Here is a 16,824-nt window from a genome sequence, read left to right as displayed (position 1 = left end):
GAATTTACTGCCCTCCAGCTGCAGGAGGGTCTCTGGGCTCTGGAGCATCACACTTGGTGGGCAGACCTCCTTGCCGCTCTCGGTACCTGCACACCTGCACGGCTGCTAAACCTGCACGCAGCACTCGGTACACGGACTTCACACTTCAGCAGACACTTTCTTTCTTTCTTTTTTTTTTTTTTGAGACAGAGTCTTGCTCTGCTGCCCAGGCTGAAGTGCAGTGGCGCGATATCGACTCACTGCAACCTCCACCTCCCGTGTTCAAGTGATTCTCCTGCCTCAGCCTCCTGAGTAGCTGGGATTACAGGCACCCACCACCACGCCTGGCTAATTTTTTTTTTTTTTTTTTTTAGTAGAGATGAGGTTTCACCACGTTGGACAGGCTAGTCTCCAACTCCTGACCTCAGGTGATCTGCCCGCCTCGGCCTCCCAAAGTGCTGGGATTACAGGCGTGAGCCACCGCACCTGGCCCAGCAGACGCTTTCTGCCTGGTTGCCAGTAATTTCTCAATGAAGTTCTGGGGTACAACTAAATTTTGTATATTTCTTTTCCTAACTCCCCCTGAATCACTGGGTGACCTCAGGCTTAATGGGTCTGTTTCTTTCTCTATAAAATAAGAGGGAGGTTGGGCACAGTGGCTCACGCCTATAATCCCAGCACTTTGGGAGACCGAGGCAGGAGGATCAGTTGAGGCCAGGAGTTTGAGACCAGTGTGGCTAACATTGTGAAACCGCATCTCTACTAAAAATATAAAAAATAGCCAGGCGTGGTGGTGCACGCCTGTAATCCCAGCTACTCAGGAGGCTGAGGCAGGAGAATCACTTGAACCCAGGAGGTGGAGGCTGCAGTGAGCCTAGATCGTGCCATTGCACTCCAGCCTGGGCAACAGAGCGAGACCGTGTCTCAAATAATAAAATAAATAAATAAATAAATAAATAAATAAATAAATAAATAAATAAAACAAAATAAGAGGGAGTGTTAAACCAAATCTGAGATTTTGAACTCTTTTTTAGGAATGGGGGGTTGATCCCTTTCATTTTAAAAAGAAATGGCTCAGGCTTAGTGGTTCACCCCTGTAATCCTAATGCTTTGGGAGGCCGAGGTGGGAGGAGCACTTGAGGCCAAGAGTTCGGGGCTGCAGTGAGCTATGATCACACCACTGTGCCTAGGTGACAGAACAAGACCTTGTCTCAAAAAAACAAAAACAAAACAATTAAAAATTAGCTGGGCGTGATGGCATGCACCTGTAGTCCTAGCTATTCAGAAGGCTGAGGCAGGAGGATCGGTTAAGCCCAGGAATTCAAGGCTACAGTGAGCTCTGATGGCGCCACTGTACTCCTGTCCTGCCTGGGTGACAGAACAAGACCCTGTTTCTAAAAAATAAAAAGTAAAATGAATGAAGGGAGGGAGGAAGGAAGGAGTGAACAAATGAATGAATGAACAAATAAAGAAAAAGTCTTATAAATTAGTCCAAAACGCGGCTGGGCATGGTGGCTCACGCCTCTAATCCCAGCACTTTGGGAGGCCGAGGCAGGAGGATCACCTGAGGTCAGGAGTTCGAGACTAGGCTGGCCAACATGGTGAAACCCTGTCTCTACCAAAACATACAAATACAAAAATTAGCTTGGTGTGGTGATGGCATGCCTCTAATCCCAGATACTCAGGAAGCTGAGGTGGAGGTTGCAGTGGGCCAAGATTTCACCACTGCACTCCAGCCTGGGCAACAGAGTGAAACCCTATCTCTAAATAAATAAGTCTAAAACATAAAACAGACCATCATGGAGCTGCCCAGTTTGTGGCGGGAATGAGGAGGCTAGCACAGACCAGTTTTGGGTGAGCCCCCTCCCGACAGCATGGCAGCCCACTCCATGGGTGCTGGTAGCAGGCAAGAGGCACCCCCACAGTGCCCAGGAGCCAGTGCACACCACTGTTGGGGCCACACCATTGTTACAGCCTGACTCCTTTCATCTTGTCTCTCTCCTTCCTCCTCCTCACCTGTAGGGTTTCAAGTGGAAAATCGAGATTATTTACTGCTTTAGTAAGTAAACTTAACACCCAGTGTACTTTGGGTGGTCAGCATTTCACTAGATGATTTCTAAGGTCCCTTCAGCTCATTCTAATCAGAATTTGCAATCTTGAGGGCTGAGCTGGGCTGGGTTTTACATTGCACTGGAAGGAGAGGATTTGTTTGTGCTGAGAGGAAGGCTGGGGCAGATTCATACAGTTTTAAGAAACCATTTCGGCCGGACGCGGTGGCTCATGCCTATAATCCCAGCACTTTGGGAGGCCGAGGCGGGCAGACCACGAGGTCAGGAGATCGAGACCATCCTGGCTAACATGGTGAAACCCTGTTTCTACTAAAAATACAAAAAAATTAGCCAGGCGTCGTGGTGGGCATCTGTAGTCCCAGCTACTTGGGAGGCTGAGGCAGGAGAATGATGTGAACCCGGGAGGCAGAGCTTGCAGTGAGCCGAGATTGCGCCACTGCACTCCAGCCTGGGCAACAGAGCAAGTCTCTGTCTCAAAAAAAAAAAAAAAAAAAGAAAAAAAGAAAAAAGAAACCATTTCAAAGCCTGCTAACAGAGTCAGTTTTTTTTGTTTTTTGTTTTTTTGCAAATATGCTACTGATTACAAAGGAGTATTTTAAAATTGAAATGGGAACTTTCTAAATTCTTTAAACATGTTCCATATGGGCTTCAGAATAATATAGTGGGCAGCAGGACTAGAGGTTTATACAGATGAAACCTCATCAGCCATTTAGTGACTGTTCAAGCTGGGTATTGTGCACATAGGAGTCTCTTACTCTATCCTCTTTACTTCTGTACATGTTTGAAGTTTTACATCTGAAAGCGTTTTCTGAAGCAGTCCGTAATTCAGACTTCACGGCTGTCCTTCCTCACCTGACTGCAAACGGCAGGATTTGCTGCTGTGTTAATATGTTTAACATGAAGACATGGCTTGATATTCATTACCTGTAATGCACCCATTGCTTCCTTTTAGATTCCAGAGTGTTTCTGTAACCATTCAGCACCTGAATCACAGTATTTCATCTTGTAAATCAATTGCAGGCGTCAGCTTCAGACTCAAGCAAAACTGGTTTTAGAGGAAAACAAGTTGTTGCTGGAGCAGTTGGAGATTCAGCAAAGGAAAGCCAAGGACAGCCACCAGGAGCGCCTCCAAGAAGGTGAGGTCCTTCCAAGTGAGGACTGGTCATGCATTGATGTCACTATTGTCATTTTACCCTTCTATCTCTCTCCTGCCGGGGGCCCCAGTTGAAAACGAGAGAAGTCATGTTTTGCATTTTTGACTGGAATGTGGCTGTTTATAACCTTTCCACGTCACTACCCTCAATGCATAGATTGCTTTTTCAGACTCCACAGTGTCTCTCATCATCCCATGGGTTTGTAAATCACTCGTAGGTAATAGTGCTAGACTCAACAGAACTGGTTTTGGGGTAAAATAGTACCTTAGAAATGGGAACGATCACGCGAGGTAAACATCTGAAATAACACAGGGTCTCTTCCCAGATGTTTGTTGGATGCGTAAGCAGAACCGTTCACTTTCTAAACAGTTCCCCTGTGTCCTTCCTTCCTTCAGAGCTGCGGGCCTGGGAGGCGACATCACTGCAGGTTAGATTTCCATCAAACACCTTCCGAGAGTGTCCCTCTTCCCATCTCTTCCCATGCATTCCCCCAACCCCTAGGAGCCTCATAGTCTGTGACAGTGCACAACTGTAAGGGGGCCAGGTTAAGAGTCATCGCTTCTGCTTTAAAACCACAATTCATGAGTACAAAAGATAGTGGCATTTTTTCCCTTTGCTTTACTGATTTTTCTTTCTTAGTGAAGAATGGCATAGACTGGGAAGCTGAAACACAAGCCATCTTGCATGAGGCTGTGGCACCCTGAGAAGCAGATGGAGGTTTTCCCTCTCCACCTGCTTTTGGAATGGCAGCCCCTTCCACAGCATGGCAGGTCCATGAACAGCCCCTGCTGTTGCTGCAGTTGCAGGGCTAGCACTTCCTGTTTCTGAGAACCAGGTCGTGTTTAACGATGAGAGCATCTCCCAGAGACGCGCACAGGAGTTTCCTCCACGTGATTTCTCCTGAGACCTGCATGGCCCAGCAGTATTTGCCTTTACTCTGGCATTGTTAAGAGGAGAGGGGAAACAGAGTTGTGGAGCCTCTTTGTTTTCAGGGTTAGGGATGACATTAGTTTCCTATTTACTGAGCTTAATTTTCTTGAACATACCAGATCTGAACAGAAAGAGGATTTCTGGTCACATGGGGCAGGGAAAACCTTTTGACCTCTATGATTCAGTGAGTTGCCTGTGCTATTTTCCCATTGCCCAGAAACAGCCATTCACTTTGACCAATTAGATATTTTCTTTTTCTTTTTTTGAGACAGTCTCACTCTGTCGCCCAGACTGGAGTGCAGTGGCATGATCTAGGCTCGCTGCAACCTCCGCCTGCCAGGTTCCAGCGATTCTCCTGCCTCAACCTCCCAGGTAGCTGGGATTACAGTCATGCGCCACCACTCCCGGCTAATTTTTGTATTTTCAGTAGAGGGGGTTTCACCATGTTGGCCAGACTGGTCTTGAACTCCTGACCTCAAGTGATCCACCCACCTTGGCCTCCCAAAATGCTAGGATTACAGGCATGAGCCACTGTGCCCAGCCACCAATTAGATATTTTCATAGAGTAGAGAGATGTACAGTTTTATGCTATAATAAATACCTCTAAGTGCTAGTGTCAGCAGACACTTGGGAATTATTACATACAACCATGTAACACAGGATGAAAATATTTATGACTTACTTTAGATACAAGACATAAAATAAAAGTTTAATGAGGAAAGGGAAGGAAAATAATAAATCCAGTTCTTAGTTTGGCCATGTTTGATGTCCTTAAAAATCTTGAAAATTTTGCAGCTTTAGGGACAACGTTATGACATATACTTGCACACCTGTGTGTGATTTAAGGCTTTAGTCTTAGGAAAGACTCCTTCAAGATTCCTTGAAGACTGGAATCATGTTTGGTAAAACATTATAGTGGATTTTATTTTAAAAAGTATATATTTAGTGAGTGCTTAATGTAGAGATAGTAATTTCTTTTGGCTTTTTTGGTTTTTGTTTTTGGAGACAAGGTCTCGCTGTGTCATCCAGGCTGGAGTGCAGTGGCCCAGTCACGGCTCACTATAGTCTTGAACTCCTGGGCTCAAGCAGTCCTTCTGCCTCAGCCTCCCGGATATCTGGGACCACAGACGCATGTCACCATGCCCTGCTAATTTTTAAATTTTTATGTAGAGATGGGGTCTCGCTATGTTACCCAGGCTGGTCTCAAACTCCTGACCCCAAGCAATACTCCCCTCAGCCTCCCAAAGGGCTGGGGTTACAGGTATGAGTCACTGTGCCTAGTATGGACAGTAACTTCTAAGGACAAAGCCTTTGGTGTTAATTTATAACACTCCAAAATATCTTTTTTTTTTTTTTTTTTTCTGAGAGAGTCTCACTCTGTTGCCCAGGCTGGAGTGCAGTGGCGTGATCTCAGCTCACTGAGCTTTCACCTCCTGGGTTCAAGTGATTCTCTGCCTCAGCCTCCTGAGTAGCTGGGATTACAGGCGCCTGCCACCACGCCTGGCTAATTTTTGTATTTTTAGTAGAGACAGGGTTTCACCAACTTGGCCAGGCTGGTCTTGAACTCCTGACCTCGTGATCCACCCGCCTCAGCCTCCCAAAGTGCTGGGATTACAGGTGTGAGCCACCACGTCCAGCTCAAAAGATCTTCAAAAGGTCATTTTTATCAGCTGACTCTCATTAGTATTTCCTAATAGCCAATAATTGTGTTTTGTGAGGTCTTCTGTGCCAAGTTTTTATCCTCCTCTTTTGATTTTCAGTTTCTAAGCTGACTAAACAACTAATGCTCCTGGAGGCGAAAACCCAGGGCCAGGAAAAGGAGCTGGTGGAGAACAGGGAACAGCTGGAGATTTTACGTGCCAAATGCCAAGAACTCAAAACACACTCGGATGGCAAAATCGCAGTGGAAGTTCATAAATCAATTGTGAATGAATTAAAAAGGTAAGGATTTAATGTTTTTTCTTTTTTTTTTTTTTCTTTTTTCGAAACAGGGTCTTGCTATGTTGCTCAGGCTGGTCCCAAACTCCTGGGCTCAAGTGATCTGCCCATCCCAGCCTCTCAAAGTTTTGGGATTACAGGCTTGAGCCACTGCACCCAGCTGATTTAATGACTTTTTGAGTAATGAGTCACTGTGCCTGTGGTTATAGGCAGAATGGAGAGAGGTTGCTCAGTTCTTTCTGGGTTTCTTCACCTGTGGTCATGCACAGCATAGCGGCACAGGTGTCTGAAAGTGAGAATAGGACTTTTTTTTGGGGGGGGACGGACTCTCTGTTGCGCAGGTTAGAATGCAGTGGTGCAATCTCGGCACCTGTAACCTCCACCTCCTGGGTTCAAGTGATTCTCCTGCCTCGGCCTCCTGAGTATCTGGGATTACAGGGGCAGCTCACCACACCTGCCTAATTTTTGTATTTTTGGTAGAGACGGGGTTTCACCATGTTGACCAGGCTGGTCTCAAACTCCTGACCACAAGTGATCTGCCTGCCTTGACCTCCCAAAGTGCTGGAATTACGGGTGTAAGCCATCACGCCCAGCCTGACTTTTTTTTTCTTTGAATAACTTTGGTAATAAATGGTAAATTAAAGTAGAGCCTGGCTCTCCTTGAGGGCTGCAGTCTGCACTTTGGGTGTTTGTGATTTTTTTTTCATACTGTTTTGGCCTTTATTAGTTTTAGAACCAAAGGCAATTTAAAATAGTGGAACTGGGCTGGGGGTAGTGCCTCATGCCTGTAATCCCAACACTTTGAGAGGCCAAGGCAGGCAGGTCACTTGAACCTGGAAATTTGAGACCAGCCTGGGCAACATGGCGAAACTGCATGTCTACCAAAAAAAAAATAATAATACAAAAACTAGCCAGGCGTGGTGGTATGGGCCTGTGGTCCCAGCTACATAGGAGGCTGACGTAGGAGGCACCTGAACCTGGGAGATCGAGGCTGCAGTGAGCTGAGATCACGCCACTGTACTCCAGCCTGGGCAACAGAGTAAGACCCTGTCTCCTATTTCAAAAAATGATAAATAAATAAAATAGTAGAACTGGAAACCTAGATATCCAGTAATAAGGAATTAGTTAAATGAAAGGATATATCCTTGAAATGGAAGGAAATGCAGTCATTAAATATGATGTGACACAAGATCCTTTTTGACATAGGAAAATAGCCACCATATGTCTATTTTTTTACAGTGTTGCTCAGGCTGGTCTGGTCTCAAACTCCTGGACTCAAGCAGTTCTCCTACTACCTCAGCCCCACAAGTAGCTGGGACTACAGGGGCGTGCCTGCCTGGCCACAATATATTTTAAGTAAGGAGTTTAGGTTTTAAAACAGCACATAGAAAATGATTACAATTTTATTTTTTGAGAAGTGTGTGTGGCCGGGCATGGTGGCTCACACTTGCAATCCCAGCACTTTGGGAGGCCGAGGCGGGTGGATCAGCGGATGAGGGGAGTTTGAGACCAGCCTGGCCAACCTGGTGAAACCCTGTCTCTACTGAAAGTATAAAAATTAGCCAGGCATGGTGGCAGGCACCTGTAATCCCAGCTACTAGGGAGGCTGAGGCAGGAGAATTGCTTGAACCCGGGAGGCGGAGGTTGCAGTAAGCTGAAATTGCAATACTGCACTCCAGCCTGGGGGACAAGAGTGAGACTTTGTCTCAAAAAAAAAAAAAAAGTGTGTGTGTATGTGTGTGTGTAACCAACCACAACAGTTTGCCTGGGACTGAGGGGTTTCCCAGGATGTGGGACTTTTAGTGCTAAAATTGGGAATGTCCTAAGCAAAGTGAAATGAGTTGATCATTCTAGTATGTATGTATAAATGTATGTGTTTGTATAATTACATGTGTATGTGCGTATATATATATACCTATGTATGGTATGTATGTAATTGGTAATTGGCCAATTGGTAATAGTCCGGGTAGGAGGATTGCTTGAGCCTAGGAGTTTGAGATCAGCCTGGGCAACATTGTGAAAAACAAAAACAAAAACAAAACAAAACAAACAAACAAACAAACAAAAATATATATATATGGTGGCTATTTTCTCATGTCAAAAAGAATCCTGTATGTGTGTGTATGTAAGAGAGAGACATATGGTATATATACATATGGTATATATGTTAATTATGTATGGGAAACATACATAATTAATATATGTAACTAATATATGTATAATTATATATTTTGTATAATTATATATAAATATTTTATATATTTATATTTATTATATATTTATATATTTTATTTTTAAAATTTTTTTTTATTTTTTTTGAGATGGAGTCTCACTGTCGCCCAGGCTGGAGTGCAGTAGCGCTATCTCAGCTCACTGCAGGCTCCGTCCCCTGGGGTTCACGCCATTCTCCTGCCTCAGCCTCCCGAGTAGCTGGGACTACGGGTGCCCACCACCTCGCCCGGCTAATTTTTTTGTATTTTTAGTAGAGACGGGGTTTCACCGTGTCAGCCAGGATGGTCTCGATCTCCTGACTTCGTGATCCACCTGCCTCAGCCTCCCAAAGTGCTGGGATTACAGGCGTGAGCCACCGCACCCGGCCATATTTTATATAAATTATAAAATTATATATGTGTAGCTATATAAAATTACATATGTACTGTAAGTACATAGAAAAAAGATAGGCAGAATGGGAAAATATTAATAGAACATATCTTTGGCAGATGAGATTGTAAGTGTTTCAACCAGGGTTTTCGAGAGAAGCAACCAATAGGATAGTGAGAAAAAGAGAGAGAGTGAGATTTCTTTTAAAAATTGGCTCACACAGTTGTGGGGGCAGGCAAGCTCAAAATTCATATGGCAGGCCAGCTCATTGGAAACCCAGGCAGGATCTCCATCTTACAGTTTTGAGGCAGACTCCTTCATTGAGAAACCTGTTTTTGCTCTTAAGGCCTTAGATTAGGCTCACCTACATTACTGAGAGTAAATCTCCTTTATTTAAAGTCAACTGATTGTAAATGTTAACGACATCAACAAAATACTTCACAGCAACGTCTAGTGTTTGAGCAAACAACTGAGCACCATAGCCGAGCCAAGGTGACACATACAATTAACCATCACAATGAGTAATTTTAATTTTCTTCTTTTTCCTTTTTTTTTTTGAGACAGAGTCTTACTCTGTCACCCAGGCTGGAGTGCAGTGGCGTGATCTTGGCTCACTGCAGCCTCCACCTCCTGGGTTCAAGCAATTCTCATGCCTCAGCCCCGCTCATAGCTGGGATTACAGGCATGTACCACCACATCCGGCTAGTTTTGTATTTTGTTGGCCAAGCTGGTCCTGAACTCCTGGCCTTAAGTGATCCGCCTGCCTAGGCCTCCCAAAGTGCTGGGATTACAGGCGTGAGCCACCAGCCTGGCCTTTTGTATGTTTTTATATTTCCAAGTGTCCTATTCACTTTTGTAATAAGGGGCAAATAATGTTTTAAACGGTGAGCCTTTCAGCTCAAAATGGTTGACTGAATACCTATTGACTTCTGTTTCTCTCCAACTCCTCCTTCTCCCTCCATAGCGTTGGTGTGGGGCCACAAATGAGCTAGTGCATGTGAAGCTTGGTGCTTAAGTAAATGCTAGTGATTCCAATTACTGGAGCCTGGTTTTGACTCTGCTATTACATGCTGACTAGGCCAGACTCGTGCTTTTCTTTTTCTTTTTTGAGATGAGATCTCCCTCTGTCACCCAGGCTGAAGTTCAGTGGTACGATCTTGGCTCACTGCAACCTCCACCTCCTAGGCTCAAGCTATCCTCCGCTTCAGCCTCCTGAGTAGCTGGGACCACAGGCATGTGCCATAGCGCCCGGCTATTTTTTGTATTTTTATTAGAGACAGGATTTCACCATGTTGCCCAGGCTGATCTTGAGCTGGGCTCAAGCAGTCCACTCACCTTGGCCTTCCAAGTGCTGAGATTCCAGGCGTGAGCCACCATGTGTGGCCAGACATGTGCTTTTCTGTTGTAGCAGAGGAAGGAAACATTTTTGAAATCATGTTCATCTTTATAATTTTATTTTTCTCAAACATCTGCTCCTGCGACCAATGTGTTTTTGTGGCTGTGTCATAACTACAAAAACATATAGCCATGTACCACGTAACAATGCTTCAGTCAACAATGGACCACATATACGACAGTGGTCCCATACAATTATAATGGGGCCAAAAAATTCCTATCACTTAGTGATGTCACAGCCATTGTAACATCGTAGAGCAATGCATTACTCTTGTGTTTGTGGTGATGCTGGTGTAAACAAACCTACTGCACTGCCAGTCCTGTGAAAGCCTAGCACATGCAGTTATGGACAGTACATAATACTTGATAATGATAGTAAATGACTGTGTTACTGGTTTATGTATTTACCCTACTTTTTATTGTTATTTTAGAGTGTACTCCTTCTACTTATAACAAAATAAAGTTAACTGTAAAACAGGCTCAGGCGGGTCCTTCAGGTGTCCAGAAGCAGGCATTGTTATCACAGGAGGTGACAGCTCCATGTACGTTACTGACCCTGAAGAGTTTCCAGTGGGATGAGACATGGAGGTGGTGGACAGTGACATTGATGATCCTGTCCCTCTGCAGGCCTAGGCTCCTGTGGCATTTGTTCTTCATTTTTTAAAAAAATGTCTAGAAAGTTTTAAAAAAAATTTTAATAGAAAAAAGCTTGAGAGTAAGAATATAAAAATAGAAAATATTTGTACAATGTGTGTTTTAAGCTGTGTTATAAAAAAGTCAAAAAGTTAAAAAATTAAAAAGTTTATAAAGTAAAAAGTTACAGTATACTAAAATTAATCTATTATTGAAGAAAGAACAATTTTAAAAATAATTTAAATGTAGCCTAATTGTACAGTATTTAGTCTACGAGAGTGTACAGTAATGTCCTAGGCCTTCACATGCACCCACCACTCACTGACTCACCCAGAGCAACTTCTTTCCAGTCCTGCAAGCTCTATTCATGGTTAAGTGCCCTGTACAGGTGTACCATTTCTCTCTCTCTCTCTCTCTCCCTCTCTCCCTCCCTCCCTCTCTCTCTCTCTCTCGCTCTCTCTCTCTCTCTTTGAGGCAGAGTCTCGCTCTGTCACCCAGGGGCTGGAATAGTGCAGTGGCACGATCTCAGCTCACTACAACCTCTGCCTTCTGGGTTCAAGCAATTCTTGTGCCTCAGCCACCTGAGTAGCTGGGATTATAGGAGTGTGCCACCACGCTTGGCTAATTTTTGTATTTTTAGTAGATACGGGGTTTCACCGTGTTGGCCAGGCTGGTCTTGAACTCCTGGCCTCAAGCATTCTGCCTGCCTCAGCCTCCCAAAGTGCTGGGATTACAGGCATGAGCCACTGCATCTGGCCTATCTCATCAATCTAGGTTGACTGGTATTTCACTAGGATATGTGTAGGTGTGGGGGTCTTTTTTTCGTTCGCTGCAGTGGGTACCTCTGCAGTGAATCCACCAAGGTCTTCAGAGGTCTGCAGATGCCCTTCAGCTGTTCACTTCTTCCTTTCTAGTGTCTCTCGTATCCTTCTGAGGTTCCTGATGACCTAAGGCTGGACCTCCTGGATGGGTCCTCCACTTCTAGTACCTTTTCTCTCCATTTCCCAATCGTTTGTTTCCTTAGTTCTGAGAGACTAGACTTAGTTTGAGAGATTCCTCAAATATATCTTTCAGCCCTTGTGATATTTTTTAAATTTTTAAATTTAAAATTTTTAAATTCTGGTAATCATGTTTAGTCTGGCTCTTATTTAGTGACTGTACGTTCTTTTCTCATGGCATTTTGTTCTTTTAAAACTTCCTTAGTCCTCTGTTATCTCAGTTTCCCTTGAGCTTCTCTGCTTATCTGGATCTCTCTTTCATGTTGCAATTTCTTTCATCATGCCTAATGACCCTTGTTGCTTGTTCACATCTAGTCATCTGTTCTGATTTTAGGAAGAGGAACTACTGGTACTTGGTGTGTACTGTGTCAGTTGAGGGATTTTCTGCCCTGGTGGTTCCCTGTGCAGGCATCTCCCTGGCTGCTGAGCAGGCCTCTGTGTATATAGATAAGGTGCATGCAATGGTCAGCTTTACTTTAGGATACAGGTCTCCCACAAGCCAGGATAAAGGCTTCCCTTTGTAGATACAACCTGTCCCCTTAAATCTTTAGCTCTCCCCAAAAGAGTTTGCTAAATTTCCTTAGAGAAGTGGGTTGACACCTTGCTTTTCTCCCACCTTCATCTTGAGTAAGTCCAATCTTTCTAGAAAATAGTAAAAGCAAAGAGAGCCATCTCTGCTTCCACATGTGACCGTCAGTCCAATCCAAAGCCAACTGACAGCTCACCAGGAACATGAGCTTGTGCCATTTCCCGCATCATTGTTCCTTCCATGCAGGGTTGCCAATGGGCAGAGAAAGCAAGACAAAATACCCATTATTTGCCTTCTTTTCAACCAGGGTAGGTGAAAGAACACATACACACCACACCTCGAGGCTTGCCCCGCACAAGTTCAATGAGCCCTTTTATCCCTACACAAAAATCTTGTCCTTATGACCTCACCTTTGCCTGAGGCATAACCCTTTCCCAAACTCCTCCCCAGACATTCCCCCGGTGTGAGCTCTGGTTCAGCAGCTGCTTTGCTGATAAATCAGTGAGTATTCTGCATGTGGCCTATCTCTATTATGATGCCAACATGGGAAGGGGCTCCCTAGTGGAGGCTGTCGGAGGGCACTTCTGCTCCCTTGCCCTCCGAAGTGCCCTCCAAAGCTCCAAGGTGTCCTCAGCTTCTGTAGCCAAAACAAAAACACTCAGTTTCCTACTCCTCATTTTGTCTATTTTTCACTAGGTCTTCATGGAATTCCACATATTCTAGCTCTGATGAATTCCTGCCCCTCTTCCATGTTATAAATTCTCTCTCCAAACACCGCCCCTTCCGCGGGACAGCCCATTAGGGTCACACTCCCGGCTCCATCCTTCTCATTCCTCTACCCTCGACCCACCTATTGACTCTGAGCCCAAAGCTGTTCAGCCAAAGCTGCCATAAAGGCTTTCCCTCCCCAGCCAGTTCATTCTGAGCCACAAATGTCTTTCTCCAATTTCCACTGAAAAAAGATTTGGTGGCATCTTTGTTATTTTAAAATGGTCATTTCTCCCCCTGCCTTCACCATTAATGACTTCTTTTTAAACTTTTTATACCTTCTTTACTTACATCTAGGGGGCTATCAAAACACAATCGTGTGTCACTTAATGGGGATACATTCTGAGAAACTCATCATTAGGTGATTTCATCATGTGTGAGCATCACAGAGTGTGCTCACACGAAGCCACATGGCATAGCCTCCTGCACACCGAGGCTAGATGGTGGAGCTGTTTGTTCCTAGGCTACAAACCTGCACAGCATGTTACTGTACTGAACACTGCAGGCAACTGTAAACCAATGGTAAGTCTTTGTGTATCTAAACATATCTAAACAGAAAAAGTACAGTCAAAATACAGTAGAAAAGATAAAAATGGGGCCGGGCACAGTGACTCATGCCTGTAATCCCAGCACTTTGGGAGGCCGAGGCAGGTGGATCAGTTGAGGTCAGGAGTTCGAGACCAGCCTGGCCAACATGGCAAAAGCCTGTCTCTACTAAAATTACAAAAATTGGCCAAGTGTGGTGGCATGCGCCTATAATCCTAGCACTTTGGGAGGCTGAGGTGGGCAGATCACTTGAGGTCAGGAGATCGAGACCAGCCTGACCAACATGGTGAAACGCCATCTCTACTAAAAATACAAAAATTAGCCAGGTGTGTTGGCACATGCCTGTAGTCCCAGCTGCTCAGGAGGATGAGGCAGGAGAATGGCTTGAACCCAGGAGGTGGAGGTTGCAGTAAGCCAATATCACGCCATTGCACTCCAGCCTGGGCGACAAAGTGAGAATCCGTCAAAAAAAAAAATAGAGAAACCACAGACATGTTTGGAGGGAAAGCATTTATGGACTGTCCTCAGAATGTTAGACTAAAATGTGTGATCTTTATTCTCTTCTTTTAGTTTAAGATATGATCTCATCTTGTCTCAGGCTGGAGTGAAGTGGCTCAATCATGGCTCACTTGCAGCCTTGAACTCCAGGCTCAAGCGATTCTCCTGCCTCGGTCTCCCCAGTGGCTGGGACTATAGTCACGCGCCATCGTGCGGGGCTAATTATTAAGTATTTCTGCAGCGATGGGGTCTTGCTCTGTTGCCCAGGTTGGTCTTGGACTCCTGTTCTCAAGTGACCCTCCTGCCTTGGCCTACCAAAGTGATGGGATTATAGTCATGAGCCACCATGCCTGGCCCCTGGTCTTTCTTCCTTAAGCCACAGGGAATAAAAGTGTTTCATTTCATCTGGGAGGGTTTTAAGAAAGTCCTGGGTGAGGCCAGGCGCAGTGACTCAAGCCTGTGATCCCAGCACTTTGGGAGGCCAGGGCAGGAGGATCTCTTGGGCCCAGGAGTTTGAGACAGAGAAGCTCTAAAATTTCTTCAGGGAACTACAAAACATGACATAGTGGATTTGAAAAAGAAACAAATAGAATTTTTAGAACTGAAACACGCAATAGCCAAAATTAAGAATTCTTACTCTTAAAGATGTTGTTTATATATATATTATATGTATGTATATATATTTATATATGTAACTATTACTATTTATATATATATCTATATATGAGTATAATAAGATGGAGAGAGACTTGCAGTCAGGAGGACTGCTTTAGATACAATGTTCAAGGGAGGCCCCTGAGGAGGGGATGGTTGATTCAAGGCAGGATGCCTGAGAAGCAAGAAGGAAGTAAAATGAAAGTAAATGATAGTGGTAAATATATAGATAAATGTAATGAACACTGAGTCTATAAAATGATAATATCTTTGGGGATTTAAGAATACATAAAATTAAAAGGCACAACAATAATAGCATATAATCAGGCACAAGGCACATGGAGTTTGTGTTCTAAAGTCTTTATATCATTAGAAGAGGATAAAAGTGTTGACTAATTTTATAATTTGAAAATATGCATGATGAAATTTCTGGAAACAATGTATATAACTTTTAAACTAGTATGGGGGTAAAAAGAATGATTAAAAAACAATCCAAATAAGAGCAGGAAAATGAAAGGTGGGCAAGGGGCGAATAGAAAACAAAAAGTAAAATGTTAGATTTAAAGCCAAACGTACCAGCAGTAGATACGCTAAATGGATAAAATGCTCCAGTTAAAAGACAAAGAATGTCACAGTGTAAACTAAAGCACATCTGTGTTGTCTTTAAGATATATGTCCCAAGCATAAGGATAGAGAAAGGTCAAAAGTAAAAGGGCAGGAAAAGCGGTACTACTCAAGTACAAACCAAAATAGACATGGTAGATCTTAATCTCTAACAAGGTAGATGTTAAGTTAAAAAATACTACTTAGGCCAGGCATGGTGGCTCAGTCCAGAGGTTCAAGACCAGCCTGGGTAACATAGGGAGACCTTGTCTCTGCCAAAAATTTAAAAACTAACTGGGTGTGATGGCTTACCGTCTGTAATCCCAGCTACTCAGGAGGCTGAGGCAGGAGGATGACTTGAGCCCAGGAGTTTGAAACTGCGCTGAGCAGTGATCGCACCACTGTACTCTAGCCTGGGCAACAGAGTGAGACCCTGTCTCAAACAGAACAGACAAAAATACTAAGCAAAGAGGATGATTCACAAAAATAAAAGGCTCAATTTACCAAGTAGAATTCACACAAATTTAAATTTGTGTGCACCTAGAAATAATTTTTGTCAATACATTTGAAAATTTAGATGAAATAGTCAAATTCTTTGAAAAGCTTACCTTAAAACTGACTCAAGAAGAAGAATACCTGAATAGTCCTATAATCATTAAAAGAATTGAATTAAAAAAAAAAAATCTTCCTTTGAAAACTCCAGGCCTGGATACCTTTACTAGAGAGCTCTACAAATATTCAAGGAAGAAATAATTTCAGTCTTACATAAACCTTTCTAGAAACAGAAAAAGAATTAATGCTCCTTAATCTAATGAGGTTAGTATAACCTTGATACCAAAACCCAACAGTGATAGTATAAGAAAGGAAAATTACTTTTCATTTCACTTATGAATGTAGATGTAAAACTTCTATTAAATTCTAACATTCTAAAGTTCTATTAAAAAATACAACTACAATAAAGATCACACCAAATAGGGAAATGTTGAAAGCTTTCCTATTGAGATTGGAAACAATACCAGGTTGCCCTCTGACACCATTTCTGACAACATTAACAGCACTGGCTACCGAGTGGTAACTGACACACGTGGCATGAAAAACTTAGAAGGTTTGGGAAAAGGGAAAACAATAGTGTCATTATTCATAAATGACATAATTCTATCTGTAGAAAACAAATCTACAAATCATTAAAAATAAGAGGTTTTAGCAAAATTGTTCAAAACAGAAAATTTATAAAAATTAATTGTATTTCTTTGTAGAAAAAAATGTGTAGAAAATGGTATTTTGGGCCAGGCCTGGTGGCTTACACCTGTAATCCCAGCACTTTGGGAGGCTGAAGCAGGTTGATCATGAAGTCAAGAGATCGAGACCATCCTGGCTAACAGGGTGAAACCCCATCTCTACTAAAAATACAAAAATTCGCTGGGTGTGATGGCACATGCTGTAGTCCCAGCTACTTGGGAGGCTGAGGCAGGAGAACCGCTTGAACCTGGGAGGCGGAGGTTGCAGTGAGTGGAGATCGCGCCACTGCA

General features: G+C 43.6%; 1 protein-coding gene across 5 annotated transcripts in view; it reads left to right on the top strand.

The window, feature by feature from the left end:
- Positions 1-16,824, top strand: part of CEP89 (centrosomal protein 89) — a 97,153-nt gene that overhangs the window by 51,718 nt on the left and 28,611 nt on the right. For 4 of the 5 annotated variants that reach the window (XR_008673709.2, XM_055368898.2, XM_055368901.2 and 1 more), the window contains 2 exons: positions 3,069-3,184; positions 5,893-6,073. Coding sequence is in view for 4 of the 5 variants with exons in the window: in XM_055368898.2 (XP_055224873.1) it covers positions 3,069-3,184; positions 5,893-6,073 (297 nt within the window). In the remaining variant the exon portion in view is untranslated. Of the gene's footprint in view, positions 1-3,068; positions 3,185-3,597; positions 3,630-5,892; positions 6,074-16,824 lie in introns of all 5 variants that reach the window. The other variant, XM_055368899.2, reaches the window with a different exon arrangement.

This window comes from Gorilla gorilla, chromosome 20, assembly GCF_029281585.2.
Source record: "Gorilla gorilla gorilla isolate KB3781 chromosome 20, NHGRI_mGorGor1-v2.1_pri, whole genome shotgun sequence".
Taxonomy (NCBI): domain Eukaryota; kingdom Metazoa; phylum Chordata; class Mammalia; order Primates; family Hominidae; genus Gorilla; species Gorilla gorilla.
The sequence above is the reverse complement of the archived record's forward strand: the minus strand, read 5'-3'. Positions and strand labels throughout refer to the sequence as shown.